Source organism: Grus americana, chromosome 1 (genome assembly GCF_028858705.1).
Source record: "Grus americana isolate bGruAme1 chromosome 1, bGruAme1.mat, whole genome shotgun sequence".
Classification (NCBI taxonomy): domain Eukaryota; kingdom Metazoa; phylum Chordata; class Aves; order Gruiformes; family Gruidae; genus Grus; species Grus americana.
Window position 1 is genome coordinate 128,800,857 of NC_072852.1, and position 16,840 is coordinate 128,817,696.

Sequence of the window (16,840 nt, forward strand, 5' to 3'; positions counted from 1 at the left end):
ACCGATCCTTGCAGGATTCGATGAGCAGCAGCAGTCTCACAAAGGGGGCTGTTGTCCCAGGTAAAATCCTGGGAAAATTTCCATAGATTTTAAGGGCCTCGAAGTCAGCTCGTATGTAGGTAAAGAGCAGATTTCTCTACAGTGGTAATATGTCTTCTGATACCGATAGCCTTTTAAGGTCACAGAGTGCAACGCAGAAAGAAGTCAGGGCATGTGTTCATTGGAGGTACTTGTAAAAGTTTACTTGCGGTTTTACTCTTCTCTGTTAGTTAAAGTATGATACTTAGTTTGATCATCAAGTCATTTAAAAACTGAGAAAGGCAGGAAGAGAAGGTCCTTGGAAAATAAAAATACATAAACAGTAACTGCTAAAACACTCCTCAGAGGGTGAACGCGGTATAAAATCTCTTGTGTTGGAGCTCAATGTACGGCAAAATAAAAGAAATCACCATTCCTAGAAGTGGCTTTCACTAATGATGTGTTAGTCCTTAAAGTGCCCTTTATGGACAAGACTTTTTAAAATAAGCTTTTAAGTTTCGAGCTGCAAACCTAAAGAGGTTGCCTGCCATTTAACAATGATCAGCCCTCAGAAGTTCGCAATGAAGTATCTATTTCTGAAAATATAATTTTCAGAATAATACTGGACATTTCTTTGTTCGCATATGACTTCAAGGTATCATCTTCATCGCGTACGCGGAGAGACCTTGAACTGAAATTCTCCACTTAAACAGATTTGGGAGTTCCTGACCACCAAATTGGTAAGGGTGAGTTATACCTCTGACACTCAAGGTCATGCCAAACACCTGCAGGTGAGAAAGACATTACTTTGCCAAGGGTCAGGGCGTTTTTCTTGTCCCTGTGCTCCAGCTCCCAGGGGGCTCTGTCAGACGTTCACCGTGAGGTCCCCTCACTGAACACCGGCACATCGCGCTGCTCCGCACCGACGGACACAACACGGTGTCCATCACGCGGCCTCCCCGTGTGGAGTCAGCTCCCAGGCGGCTCGAAAGCACGGGCACAGAGTGGGAGGAGAACGTGAAGTGGATTTTATTATATTCCAGTTTAGTAGGAAAGGCAAGGAATTAAGCATGAAAACAAAAAAAGGGGCCCTGTTCCCAGGAGACAGTAAAGGAGAGACTGAGCTAAAGTGTTTGCAGGAGAGAGAAAAAAAACCAGGAGGAGAATCTAGTCCCCAGGATGAGAGAGAAGATGGGAAATTCAAAGCTGCAAGTTAGAGAAATGAGGAATCAGTAGCTGTGTTCACTTGCTTAATCTGCAGTACCCCTATAGAAAGTAATAAGTTAAGTTGTGTAAGCTGTAAGGGTTAAATACTTTGTTTTCAAATATTTCTCACAATTTACCCATGACTCCCACAGAAATGGATATGTTAGCCTGAGAAAAACTGATGTGTCTAAGGCTTGGAAAGGAAGAGGAATTGTGATGAAATTTGACATCCTGAAGGGCTCGTTCTCTGAGCAGGAAAGAAATGAAGTGTTGCATTTTAAAAGAGATTTTCAACTGAAAATTTTAATTGGACCTCACTTTTAAAGTGTTTCAAATCCTCTTGGGTACAATATAGTGCACACACAAAAAAAGCCTGTGATATTTTGATGTTTGCTTATCTACATGCTGTCCCAAATTATGACAGAACATGGTGTAAATTATGAATAGCACGTGGGTGCTCCGCTGTTGCACTGCAGGAGATGCTGTTAGAAGATTTTAGAGTTCAGCATTTTGTGTCTGTCACGAAACAGTGACAAGCTGAGGCAAAGGAAAGTATCTGAATGCATGTCTGCAATTTATTTCTGCACAAGCCATGGCTTGGTCTTCCGTGGCGGCATTTCCTCTCCCTCTTCTTGCTTTTACAAGAGCGTAAGTGAAAGAGACAGAGTAGAAAGTGCAGCTGCAGTAACTTCATTGGCAAAATGGGTTTTATCCATGTTGCTAGTGTATTGAAAACAGTAGAAGCTACAGGTTTCCAACAGGAATCTGCAAGTAGTATTTTCCTTCTTATATTACTGTTGTTAAGCGCCCAAACTATCAGTATTTGCATTGATCATCTAAAGAGAAACCGTGCTTTATCTTCTTTAACAATGATCCTTGCTCAGCAGGATAAACCGAATGGATATTGGTTTTCCTCCTTTTGAGTCCCAGAACAGTATCCTTTAGAGGTCACTTTTTTGTTGTTTCAAATGTGTGGTTAAAATATTGTTATTCCCAGGTGACAAATGTTTGAGATGGGAGGAGAGAGAGAGAGGCAAGCATGTAGCTCCTGGTAGAGTAAGTTTGCAGATGAAAGGGAATGATTTGAGATAACAATAAATGTCAGCTGTTAAAGTAAGAATTACTGATACCAAGACAGAAAACATTAAATTGCATCTATTTAAACAATTATTAATTAAACTGTCTATTTCTGCATAATATAATATGACTATTACTAAATTCACACAATTTATGTAGGTAAGCATGCCCATTTAAAGTGGGGGCTGCTTTGTGGACAAGAGAGGATCTCAGCTCCTGAAAAAAAAAAAGGTGTCTGCCAAAAGCCTCCATGAGTCACAGTCCCTCTGGGCCTCAGTTTCCTCCTCTGTAAAATAAGTAGGATAACCTGATTTTTTTTCCCCCCCAATGAGCTGTTATATTAATGCATCCTTTTTGTAAATCCAGTAGAAGGATACAAAATGTTCTAATGTGCTTGGACTTGTTGTTCTGAGCACTTTCTATTTTGAATCCTTATGCAATTTTAGATGGGAGGCAGAAGTGGGTCGTTCCCTAGTGATCTCATTATGGAAGTCTTTCCCTTATATAAGGACCTCTAATTCTGCTGCTGCACTTTTCCCTTATTGGTGACAGATTTGGCCAGCGCTTTTTTATCAGTATGTATTTATTTTAACATGTCACAGTGGCTTCAGCCCACAGGCTATTACCTTGAACTGTAAAATAACTTTTATTAGCATTTCAGTAAAATAGAAGGTCCTGTCACCGAAGACGTAGTGGTAGCACAAAACATCAGGAACTCTGACCAAAGAAACCAAACCTAATTAATCAGAGGCTGCAGCTCAACCCAGTTCGCTGTTCAGCAGCAGTTTTGATTAGTAGGGTTAGAGGCAAAGTAGACCTTTTTCTTCAGCGCTTAAAAAGAGAAGAAAAGAAAATGCATGTATACTTTTGACACAGGCCGGTGCATGTATTGCAGATTACTTTTGTTTAGGCTGGGTGTCCTTGAATCGCAGAACAACTTTAATGACCATTAGCCACTCTCAGCGATTAAGTAAATGAACTCAAGAAAATGAACTGCTGGGTACATTCCCAAACACTCGGTACAGTTTATTGAAACTGATCAGTTTAAACAAGCAGTAAATTGAGATTCACTTCAACCTCTACCTTTTTGGCGAATACAATTAGGGAAGACACTCCCTAGCTTATGGAGAAGTGAAGCCGGCTTTCAGTACTGACAGAAAGTGAAAATCTTTAATGCATCAGTGTTGGTAATTTACATTCAGTGTTGGGAATAAAAATCCAAAAGACATGGGTGTCTTCTGGAACTCCAGAGAGCAGCACGTACATCAGCTCAGCAATCACTGCTGCTAATGTGCTGTATGAGGAATGCATATTCACGTCAGTGCCTAATGCAGTGAGAAATAAAAATTGCAGTTGGGAATGCATTTTGAACTGAAATGAATTTTGGGCTTTGGTGGAGAGAAATAAAAAACAGGCATACTTAGAAAGTAGGAAATGTACTAAGAAGCTGCCTTACCTCCGTCTAGTTCTTCAGCTCCAAAATGATTCCTGTAGAAGAGCATAATCTCTATCTTGTAACACTTGTAGATAGTCACTAAACAAACAAGCAGCAGTAGAATAGCACCGAGCCCACCAGCAAGCTCAACTGTGTACATCAGCTCTGCAAAGAATTACAAAACGCAATAACAACCACATTCCAAACCGGAGAAAGATTAGCAGCAGACCTTGCAGTTATGTTATACATTAAAATAAAATAGTGAATGATGGGTTATTTATGTATTTATTTTGGTTTAGGGCCCTTGAAGAAATACCTAATTAATCGATCTTTTTTTCCTTTAATAAACTAGTTTTTCCTCTGGTACACCATCTGAATTACTCATTTAAAAATAATAATTGCTGGGGACATGTGTGTATGAGTATGTGCGTATATAAAAGAGAGATTTGATAATTCTCTTCCTTCTCTCTCTCTGTAGATAGATCACAGTTTGCTTTACACAGGCAAATGTTGACATTCTACTTACAACGAAAGCAGAGGTGAATGTTTCTTTTTTGGGGACTATAATGCAAACACACGTCCTCCCTTATTCCACACACAAATAAGATGAGTTTCAGTCTACTGGACAAGATTAGACTAAGGATTTGATATTTTCTTTTTTAACAAAATAAAAACCAATTTTTTAAAACCCCCGAAACTTGAAAGATGTGAAGACAAATTATCCAAGGAACTCCACGACATCACATCTCAGTTGCGTGTTAATATCGTTGACACAGTCTCTCAACGATCTGCAGTTCGTCTTTATTCTCCCCTTTCCCCCAGTGGGGTTGGCTTATGTGTAGTCACAGCAAACCATCCCGACTTGTCTGTCCTGACATTCCCGCTCAGACCGTGACCCCCTGGTGTCTTTGCTGCATTCTGCCACGGGTGACTCACGTGATGGATTGAGATCGTCGCCACGTAGCTTCGTTCCTGAGGATGGGGGCTCTGGTCAAATGTGGCCACAACTGTCTATCACTAATGGGACCCTCAGTGGGGCTGCTTATCAGAGCATAAGTAATATGCCGTCACGGACTTCCACCTCCCCCAGTCTTAACCATTGCACGCTCAAGGAAGCTCACGCAGCTATGTGGCATCCATTTTGTTGTTACTTTTCATTTGCTTATTGACTGAAAACTGGCAACGTCAAAAAAAAAAAAGAGTGTGGGAGGAGGAAGAGCGTTACTAACGATTTTGTAATTTGAAATGAGTAATAGATGGCAAATCTTAAGACCACCCATACTTTTCCAATATCACTCAGTTTTGAGGAATGCCAAGAAATCAGATCTTGGAAATCTAAGATTTGCTTCATAAAAATCTGTGCTGGAGAAAGCTCGGTTCTGTGCTATTTTCACAGCATCCTCTTCCAGTGGGCAGCTTCTGTCTGAGTGAAGCAGGGTAGCCCTGAAGTAACCTTTTGTGTGTGTGTGTGTGGTTATGCAGATATGATACTCCAGCACAATTCAATTCAATTAGAGAAATAAAAGGTTAGAGGAAAAAGTGACAATTCCATTTATTTTGACTGCATCTACTGAGAATCACACACTTTTTTTATTATTTTGAGGCAACTGTAAGAAGATTTCATTGCTCTCTAGAAGACACTAAAAGTGTAATAAAATAAAATAAAAAGGCATTTATATTCCATGTCATTCTCTCCAAAACTGTGCTGGAAACTCCTTTGTGTTAGATATTTTTAAGACCTACATGGTTATTTCAGATTTTCAATACTTTTCTGGTCCAGAGAGGGGAATGTTATTAAAAACACCCAACAAAAAATTGTTTGCATACACAAGTAATACGGTATTTTAGAATATAAATGGAAATGGAAATTACTCTGCACTGGCTTACTATACCCTGTTTATCATTTTGTACTACAGGTGATGCAGCTGTTCAATGGTAACTAGAAGAAAGGTTTTAATATTTCAGGTTGCTAGGCACAAAATATTCTATTTATGTTCCTGCTGTTATGACTCATTAAAGGCAAGGAAAAACTTTACAACTGGAAAACAAAAGTTTTTCCTAAATTAATGATTTTGAGATTAAATGGCAAAAATAACTGCAGGTAGTCATCTGTTCTCTGTCACCGCACATGAAATCAGACTAACGCGCTGCATCACTTTTGCCATCAGAGAGTGGCCCTTAGTTATCTTTTTCCCAATGAAATAATTCAAGATTATGCCTATATTTTTACTTCAGTAAAATCTATCTGAACACACATAAGCCTGCCCTAAATTAGGCAACCAAAGCAAACAATAAAATTCTCTAAGTCACCCTGAAACGTACTAGAAATTACCTTTTCATGCGCTGCTGCCGAACCCATCATGATCACGCATGAACACAAGGATAAGGAGGTTCTTCCTTAAACAGATTTGTTTGCAAGGTAAGTTTCATGCTCTATCCGTCTAGCATAGCAGGGCTGTATTTTCCTCCGTGCTGGACAATGCCTATCAGCACGTGTTCGCTCCCTGTCCCGGTGCTGTTTGTCAGGGCTCGGAGGCAGAGAGGAGCAGTGATTAGCCGGGCAGCCTGCTGCATCCTTGCACCTGGCCCTGCAAACGCCTGAGCTGAGCCCTGAAGCGCCGGAGGTGGGACGGCCACGTCTGTGCGGTGCCGTGGAAGGCGGGACGTGTCGGCCTGGGCACAGCACCACACTGAGTCGGTTGCCTGCAGGCCTCGAGTTAGTGTTTCTGCAGGATGCTAAACCGTGCCCTAAGGGGGCACTGGCTGGCTTGGAGCTGCCGCAGGGATCGTGCGATCGGCATCGCCCTGTGCTGGGCTGAGCTGAAGGTGTGAGGGGCGGAAGGCTCGGTCCTGCCTCTGCTGCTGGCCCCTCCGGTAACCGAAGCCGCTTCAGCTGTCTGCGCCTCGGTTTTCCCAACGTGAGTTGGGGAGAGTGCTTCCGACTCCTTCGTAGGAGAGGGTACTCCTGAAAGGTGCTCTGTGAACCCAAGGGTGTTGGCGGTGTGCATGACAACGATGTCAACAGTGATGTAGTGACTGTTAAAGCTAAGTTAAAGTGTAACGGCAAGGTTAGAGTGTAAGGTTACCTTCACAATAACAGTTTTTTCTGCTGCTTTATTCTGCCTTTTGCATTGCGATTTGAGCACAGTTGCTGCAGCAGGCATTACACTCCCTTTGAAGTGTGATCTGTTTTTCCTGCTGAAACTCAAGTTTCCTGCAGTGGCTACATGCAAAAAAAGATTCAATTTCAGCACAATTCCACATCAGAGGGGAGAGATGAAAAGTGCAAACCTTTTAAAATCTATTTAGCCTCTGTGTTACGTTGCTCAAATTAGAGACCTGGCCCTCCTTAAGGAGCTGAGGCTGAATGTAGAAAAAAAGAGAGGAAAATTACTCGGCTAACCCTTAGGGGGACAGGCATTCTGTTAAACACAACAAACGAGCTAGTGCCAGGGAGTTACATCCAGAAGCACAGCAATCATTTAGTTACAGGCAATTAACAATAGTCCTCCAGTAGCACAGGAACAGTTCTACTCCAAGGGAAAACACATTGATTACTGCAGCAGTAGTAGATTGGTTTCTGAATAAATAGCTTCAATTTAAAACAAGATTTGTTACAAGCATTTTGAACAATGGCTACAATTTTTTTCCTTATCGGGAGGCTTTGGCCAAGCAATGCAGTGAAAAAGACGGCTAATTAAAACGAAGTACACGTCCTCTCCAAATATCCGGCACGATATGGCTGGGAATGAATGCACTCATTTTATACTGATTCTGCCCTAATTATTAGGCATATTTGTAGGATATATCTTTGATCTTCACCTGACTTTAATATTTGATAAACTTCCTTGCGCTGTGTCATGCAGGTAAATCACTTATCGGAGCTGGAGTTGTAACAAGAAAGTAAATAAAAGGGTGCCTTCAAAGATTCATATCTTTTGACTTACACGACATGCTTCAGGGACTTTACATTTAATGATCTGTGATAATTTAAAATTAATCTTATTCTATTCGTTAGTCCACATACAGCTGAGCTACTAAGAAAAATAATTATATTTCAAACATTTTTTTTGGTGATTTATAACTCTTTGAGGACATGTGATTTATAGCTGTGTATTCAATTTCTGAGCCTTTTTCAAAATCCAATTACAGTCTATCTAAGGTTTCAATTTTGCAATCACTTACGCAGATTGCTTAACTTCATGGACTATAAGTAATCCTTCTGAAGTCAACAGGACAATTCACAGAGCTTCAGGTTAGTGCATACATAAATCTTTGCAACTATGATGTGGCCTAAACTAATTTCCATTCTCTGCTTCTCTTGGACGATTTAACTCACACGGCTACAAGGTTTGGTTAGAGACAATTCTCAGCTTGGCTAGGTATACTTTCATAGACTTCAATTATTAAAAGAAACATAAAGGTAATGAATATAAATTGGAAGGGGGACAGCGGAAGACAGTACTAAGGCTCTTGTGACGACACCTGAGAGAAGGTAAAGAAGGCAGACACCGACGACTGACGCAAGACTGATGTGTCATAACATGCAGCTGCTTTGGTTAAAAACAGGTGTGTTTCCTCTAAAGGAAGAAGGAGGCTGGCTAACACAGGAGTACTTGTCTGAGTCTCATTTCAGACACCAGCAGTAAACAGTAGGCAGAGTTTAGTTTGGGAAGAAAGAAATCCATACTCACAGTTTAAAAATGGAGAAGTATGTGCTTTATGTTTTCCTCTTTTTTTTTCCCCCCACTTAATACAGTATTCATTATGGCACGGCTGTAAAACAATTTGTCTTTCCAAAGTATAGCATATGGAACCGCAGCTTTATACAGCATATGCATATCCAATATGCACATATATATATATATTTATATAATCTATTCTCTACTTTTTAGGATTTTTGTTTGCTTTTTTTCGATGTGCCAAACAAAATCTGTTTGTATTTAAGGTACCTAGATGGCTTTATGGATACCGTTGTGAATAATTACTGATGGATATTGTAGGAAAATAATACTTCTCATACCAGTAGAAACAGATTTGGGATGTTCATTAGCTTGATTATGAAATCATTTCTCAGCACAAAGTATATACTTTCTGCCAGCATAGGCCATACGTGCCTGTAGATGTCTGCAGAGTTGACTTAAAGTGGCTAAATTTAGTTGCAGTTCTCAAAGCACTAGTTTCATTTTATGTATTAGACCTATTGAGACCTAGTTTTCTCACTTCAATTTTTAGATCAATATATAATATATATTCCCAATTCATCTATGAAAAAGAATCAGTCGGGTTTGGGATTATATGTACACGCGTATGTATATAAGTGTGCAAATACAAGACAGGGATCTTGTTAACCTATTCATTAGTATGGCAGGCAGCTTATCTGAGCCTTGCTACTGTTGGATTTCCAGTGTTATTAGAATAGAGATAGTAAATTATTGTAATAGAAGTATGTTCTTACTGATGACATTTTTATTTCTTCTGAGAAGTGCGGGATACCTGTTACCAGCAGGAGAATAATTACACTGACTATTTCCAAGAGTGTATTAACTCAAAAGAGGGTAATGCTGAAAAAAATATAGATGCTGCGATGTTACTGAAGTTTACTACATTTAAATACAGAATACTGCTTTTTAAAGGCATTTTATACTTCAGGTTGAAGGAAAAAAGTGTCATGGGGCGGAATTGCATTAATCTCTAGTTAGCTTCCCCAAATAAATGAATTGGGTATGACTTAAAACCTTACTGATTAGGAGAGCTTCTATTTGCTTATTGCACTAGAGAAATCAGACAGCCCACACAATTACTTCTTTTAGATCTTCTGAAAGAAATGAATGTAAAAAGCACTGGGAGGTGCTAAAATGTGGGGAAAATGGAGTACCAAGTTCCAAGGATGTAAGATCATAAAACATACTGTTTACATTTTTTCTGAGGATAGCATTAATGAATAATTTAGCTCTGCATGGATTATGGGAACAATTTGTGCCATTTTATTTTAAAATATTTTCATCCTTGCCAATCAAGGTTAGAATTGCACTTAGACATTATATAAAGAGAAGAACTATGATAAAAGTGGTAGAAAAAATGTTTTAAAAAGGAATCTGTTAAACAAACCAACTTGTTTGACACTTTGTCAGAGGAAAGTTAGATTTAGGCACATGCTAAGTAATCTGACTAACCTCTTTACTGGATAAGTCTTAGTCCAATTTTCTAAAGGATGAGAAAAACCTTCCTGATGAAGAAAATGATCTTACGAAGTTTCTACCGGGCAGTACTCTTTAGTATTCTACTAATTTACTGATTTTAGATGAGATTGAGTATAAAAGGAACAGTCACTTTTGGTTAGGTTTGGGACAAGAGGGGAGGCGATATTCAACTTTTGGCCCTATGTCATGAACCCCTTGGCTGACTGAACCTTTGCACCGTCCAGCACAGTGACAACCTGAGAGCTTCTTCAATGGCCATAGGAGGATGAAAAATCAATTCCCATCAAATCCAATTTAAGTTCTAATTCTAAAACCTGGTGAGGAACTCAGAAAAGGTTTTCCTGCAGTGCAGAATAAAAACTGAATGCTTTATACACTGGAAGATGTACATGTTACGGTTTTAACTGACCAAGTAGGTCAGAGTTTTACAACAGTTTTGCTTCCACTGAGACTCAGAGATTTGCTGGAATGTTCAGGTAATTAGGACCAATTAACAGAAGGTGAAATATAAAACTCATTGCTCTCATAGCTTACATGATGAGCTCCCATTCAGAAATTTCAGAAGCGTTGTGAAGTTTTATGGCAAAGGGAGCTATAACACCTGCGGTTTCTTTGCAGAGGTTAGAAAAGAACTCGTTTCTTTTCTCTTTTAAGTCTTAATTGTCAGTCATCGCTACCACTGTGTGAAATCATGTCTAAGTGACTGAAAACACTTATGAGATCAAAAAAACTTAACGTAGTCAAGTCCTTAAGTAATAAAGCAGATTTACACTATTATGTGAATGACATTGTAATTTAAGGTGCTCATCAGCAATTCCATTATCGTTATTAACCATATGAAGAAAATTCAGAACTACTTCCTATTCAGAATTTGCTATTAAATTGTACCATAAATATTAATATGATGTTTATGCATTAATAAACAATGAGTTTAAAGTATGCCTACCTATTTGTAGGTTTCCTCAAGATGTATTTCCTATAGGAAATATTAACTTGTTTCTTTTTCAACTATATATTCTCATGGGCAATGTCAAACAGAATAAAGACTTTCCGCTAAACAATATATTTCAGTGAAAATCTTTTTCTGTCCCAACAGAAAAAAAGTTGTTTTAACCATCCCTCATTAGCTTATAGTCAATAAAACCCATATATGCCCATTGAGAACACCTGTGACAGAGGAAAACCCAAAACATAAAAGAGGCCCAGGATAGGAAATTAGACAGCACTGAGAAAATGGGAAGAAAGGGAAGGAGATACTTTGAAAAAAATGCATAAAGTCTGTTACCTGCTCTTGGTTCTAGTGTCTGTCCCATGAAAACCACAGGTATATTGTTAAGTTTTTAAAATCATGTCAATAACATTAAAAAATAATGCCAAGATAGAATTTGAGATTATTTTTGCTTAAGAGTTTTAGTTGCAGACATTCAGACAAGAATTTCCACAAAAATAATCACATAATTATATAATAGTCTGTATTTCCAACATAGTCTATGATTAAATGAGACTACAAAGGCTTCGATCCAGCATGAAAGTCATACTTTTCAATACATAACGTAGTAGAGGAGCATTCTTTCTCCTTATGCATTACATTTTATCTACTACGTTGATAGACTATGGGCTTATCTTCTTGAATTAAAGACCTGTGAAAAAAATAGAATTATAATGTGTGATCCACCCCTTATATCATCTGCAATATGTGGTCTGTCGTTAATAAATTTGTGCTTAGCTGCTGTCAGTACCACTCTCAAAATTGATTTCTAGAAGGTTCCTCTACGTGGCTGAATATTAACGTGTAGCTGTTACAGATGATCGATGATAGCTATCAACAATAAGATAATCAGCCTTAGATTATAACAAGTAGATTTTTTTGTTTCTCACATAAAAAACAAAATAATTTGATTATTGTAAACATGATAGAGATTTGACCAACAAGTGGAGGAAGGGAATGAATGTTAAATCTCCTCGGTTCTGATCCCTCTCTTTTTCTGATTAATTTTGGACAAATTTTGCAGAAATGGACCAGAAAAGGAAACAGCATTGGCATTTTCATGCTTAAAATGCTCTTCTGCCTTTAGATCTGAGTTAAATGCTCCCTACGCACAGCGTCTGAGGAGTCAGGAGTCTAACAATGATTAGATAGCTGCACAAAAACAGAGGTTTTTCTCCACTGGCAGTCAGAAAGCAAAGCTCAGGAGTAAATTGGGGCTCAGCTCTCCAAGATGCGAAGCGCTGGCATCTGGGCTGGAGGGAGGTGCCAGGGGCCCCAGCTTTCTCCTGGTGCTGGATTCCCAAACTGGGTTTGCTCTTCCTGCACAAGTGGTGTTGGATTCCAGGGAAGCTGTGTTCTGCTTCACTCCCAAAATTCCTCTCGGGAAAGGGAAGACTCCAGGTTTCCATTCCAGTGTTGTGTCAGAGAAAGAGCAGAAGCTGCCTCTCCCATTCCCAGCTGAATGTGCCCGGTGATGGTTTGTGGTGGGGACCATTGGATGGACCCAGCCTGTGTTTTCTGTAAGGTGGGTGTGTGTGTCCCTGCTGGACTGACTGGTGGGAAGAGCGAGAAAGATGCATCTAGGTTTTTGCCAGTGATTTAGAGTCCGGACTTCTTGCCCTTTCAGGGCGTGTGTAAATGCAGGCATACCTAAAAGCTCCCCCTGGAAGTTTAAGTTTACAGAGAATATATTGACCAGGGCGAAGCAGCAGTTGCAAGGATGTTTAGAAAGCTTAAATTTTGCACCTGAATCCCTACTGCAGTGTTTAGCCCTAAATGCCTCTTTTCCCAGGAACGCTCTTTGTTCAGTAACAGAGCTTTCTGCTTTCCTGTCCCTTCTGATCCTGGTGATAATGTACCACATACGGAGTTTAAGAAGGATTATAATTTCTTTTTCAGGTATCCAGTGAACATTCCAGATTCAGCGTTTTTGTCGGCTTATACTGCTGGAAAAAAAGATCACTAACTAGAAAATCAGCCAAAACTAATAACTCTGCAAATGCCTCCGTGTTCAGGAAGCAAATTTACCTAATTATTAGGTCCCAATTCTAAGTGAGCCAATAATCAGAAATTAATAAACAGCTAACTCATTCCTAGCAGAGACTAAATGTGGATCTAAACAAGGAAACCTAAACCGAAATGTTGTCATGGTGATATACAGGAGACTAAGCAAGCAGTGCAAAGCTCCTCTTCCTAGGAGACCTGAGAGACTAGCTCAAATTTTTATCTGTCATGGCTAATTTATCATTTCACTGAAACTGTTGTCAACATGCAAAGTATGTAGAAGGCTTGTATCAGGCACCTTTTGTTTTACGAGGGCACAATAGATTTTGTTTCCAAATCACAATTTCAGATTCAGCATTACTTAAGGAGGAAAAAAAATACTATTTGGGGGAGATTTTGCTATTTTTAGCTGCTTACTATTTATAAGGGCAATTAAATATTGAGATTACTTCCTCTTAAGCATGTCATCATGAGGCCACATACTGTGGTGTGTTTGACATACTGATTTCTCCAAGAAAGGAAGCAAGGAAAATAGACCCTTGCAAAATTTATGCATGCACACTGTTAAATTAAAAAGCTGGTGGTCACAGAACAGAAAAGACTTATGTGTTGTCAGTCTTGGAGCTACTGCTTGTATGGAGGGGAAAATAAGGACTCATCATCAGCATGTGACTTAGAACATGTCAGCTAATTAAGTACTGGTTTTAAAGAAATTTAAGCCTTAAAATTTCTTCATTTTCAGTGTTCTATGCACTAATTTCATTATTAAAGACAAGCCATTGGATTTCAGTGTTTCTTGGGTTTAAGCTCTTGCTCTGGGTTCAAACGTCTCTGAATTAGGAGCATATGACTACTAGCTGGTAAATTGTTGAGGTTCAATTACTTACTAAGTTAATTTCCCACCTCTGCAAATTCAAGAAAATATGGCAAATGCCAGGCTAAGCAGAACATCTGGGTATTTACATCTGAATCTCTTAAGAAGCAATGACAAGAGTTCAGAAAAATGGCTACAGATTACTTCTATTAACTGGAGGTACACAAAAATACATTTAAATAGATGAGTCACACTATCTTGATTTATGGCTTCCTTTTAAACTGAGACAGACTTTGCATGCTACAAGACTGAAACTAGGGAAGACATCACTGCTTTGGTATAAATTGAGATGCTACAAGTAGTTCAGCACCACAGTAAGAACCCGGTTTGCTCACCTTTACAAACAGTCTTAAGAAAGCACAGTAATGACAGCAAAGTACAGACACTGCTCCTGATTATTCTTTGCTCTCCCTTAAACCAGCAGGATGCTGCAGGAGGGTGGGGAGCGTCAAGCCCAGGCATGTGGAGCACCGTCTGGGAGGTAAAGTGAACAAAGTGGATCTGGGAACCTCACTTTGCAAGAGATTCTCCACCTCTTGTAATTATCTCTGCAGGAGATGGCTGTGGCCATTAGAATCACGGGATGTGAGTGGTGAGTAGAAACAGGAAGGTCCTCAGAAGTTTCTGCCATCATGCTTCACTTCAGAAATGTTGGTGTTAAACAAATGTGTTAGAAGGAAAATTTCTACAGTCAGGCTACGCAGGAAATCCCCTGGCATGGGGTTTAGATGCCATTTCTGATGGAAGTGGAATGTATTTTTGTGGGCTTTTCTAAGATTTGATTTTATTCTTACAGAAAATTATTACAGTTGTATTACCTGTGGCTTCCTACTATGTTTTTCTCTGTTGAGCCTTTATTGGTTTTAAAGTTAAGGAATTATTAAATGCATCTTTCATATAAACATAATTGAAAGGTGTTACTGTATTTTTTCCTGTGGCGACCATAATTAACAATGTTTCTGTTTTATTTTGAAAGTTTTACAAATGCCTGGGGAAAATTAATCATTGACCATTAATATTTCAGGAAGCCAAAATTCATGCTTGAATCAGAAAGAAGCTCTAAAAACTGACCGCCCCTATATTGTATCATTTCATGGAGAAAAGCTGCATATTTACCCCTTTTATGCAGAAGAATACTGGCATGCCGGCGTCCATTTCCATTCTCGACATAGCACGAGTAATTCCCCAGGTCTGCCTCTTCCACGGAGTCAAGAATCAATGAGATGGAAACCTCCTGTTCCCCGAGATGTTCCTTGAGAACCCTGAGAAAAAAGAAACCAACGCCGCTATTCTGCTTGTATCATAGCAGAGCATTAGATCATCGTGACATAATAATGCTACTTACAATTCACAGCTCTCTTGCTTCAAATTTGGCTATGGTTTGATGCAATCTTAATTAAATTATATCATGCCCTTTTCTTCCTCACTTCTAATGAGGAGGTTTGGCTTTGTAAATGTTAATGAGAGCTTCAGTTAATTGTCTTCTTTAAGCAGAATGATATGCACACTGATAATATATTATTGCACACTCTGATGGAGACCCTGATCAGCAGTATGTGAAGTCTTGAAATGTTAGAAGAGAGAAAAGTGAAAACAGTTATTACGGGGTTTAGGGTCACACTAGGAGTTTGGGCCAAACACGTTGTGCGCTTTCTGAGGGTCTTCAGCATGCCACTCAGAAACAATGTGTTCATGCCATGGCCTGAAAAATTGTTTCTAGAATGTATTATAAAATTTGACTATGTATTATAAATCGGTAGAAAGAACTGGTATAGTAGATGCCACTCATTCATTCAGATGAAAGCAAATACATATGGGGAAGCAAATGACAAACGATTCCAGGCTGCTCCCTCACGTCACACCTGACAAAAGAAGTGGAAACCAGCCTTCCTGATCCTCCCTCCACAAAACAAGAAAGTTTTAACGAGGTTCTTGTCACCTTTTTGCCATCCTTCAGAATGCCAAGTCTCTGGCTGAAGGGCTCAGGAAAAGCTTTAGATGCAAAATATAGCTGATCTGGTTGTCACGTGCCATTTAGTATTTTGGTCTTGATCTTTACAGAATAAACTTAAAGTACACTGGGGTGAATTACACTTCCTTTTTTGCTTATACCTGGGGATGATGACCTTGAATGTCTATGTGGCCTTCTTGATTTTGTTAAAGGAATTGTCTCTGTTACTCTGGTTCTACTGAAGAAATCCAAGGTTCAGCTGAAAAGGAGTGTGACTTCGTATCTTTTGATGAGATAGTAAGCTCTTATTTAAGACGTGCAGTGTAAATAAGCTCATTTTGTTCTATTATAGACAATCACTGTAGATAACGCATCTGTGACTGTTTAGCTTCCTTTGTAATGCACATTTAGATTTACCTTCATTTCTGGGTTTATCCGTGATATATAGACACAGTGATATACACATATACAGAATTGTAAATGAAAAAGGAATCTCTTCAGATCCAAGTAGATACTTCATATTGGATAGGAGTTGGAACACTATGTCAAGTAGGTAATTCTCAATACAAAACCCCTTTTTTCTTAGTTTCCAAATGAGGCAGCACTTTTACGAGCAGTAGAAGTACATGATGCAAATAGCCAGATCCTCTTTAAAACAAGTATTTCAGCAGATACAAGCAGCCCACATAACTGGATGTTTGGCTCTCACAGGCCAGATAACATCCCAGGAAACTCTTTTTTTTTTTTCCTTGAAGAAAAGAAATCAAAACAAGCCAGACTTCAGCATTTATTTAAGGCTCCATGTTTTAAAAGACTTCTTCCGAGCTGTTTTTCTTGATGTATTTATTTATCTTATCTTTATTTCATGTTAGTAACTGCCTTAATGCTTGTTATTGTAGATTGTCACAGTTTGAAAGTCACTATGCAAATTCCTGTCGTTAACACTACGGTACTTGTCGGGCAGCTGTTCTGTTTTTGCAGCTCTTTAACATCAGATCTGGCCGAGGTGTGATGCATTTTTCTGTTCATTACTGGTGGAGTTGAAAACGTAAAGAATGGATGTTGCAAAAGCAGGGATCAGACC

General features: G+C 39.1%; 1 protein-coding gene across 2 annotated transcripts in view; it reads right to left on the reverse strand.

Annotated features, from left to right (window-relative positions):
• IL1RAPL1 (interleukin 1 receptor accessory protein like 1) overlaps positions 1-16,840 on the reverse strand; it is a 764,969-nt gene that overhangs the window by 13,685 nt on the left and 734,444 nt on the right. For both annotated transcript variants that reach the window (XM_054844310.1, XM_054844318.1), the window contains exons 8-9: positions 14,922-15,067; positions 3,758-3,901 (exon numbers count right to left, since the gene is read on the reverse strand). In XM_054844310.1, the coding sequence (XP_054700285.1) occupies positions 3,758-3,901; positions 14,922-15,067 (290 nt within the window). The remainder of the gene's footprint in view (positions 1-3,757; positions 3,902-14,921; positions 15,068-16,840) is intronic.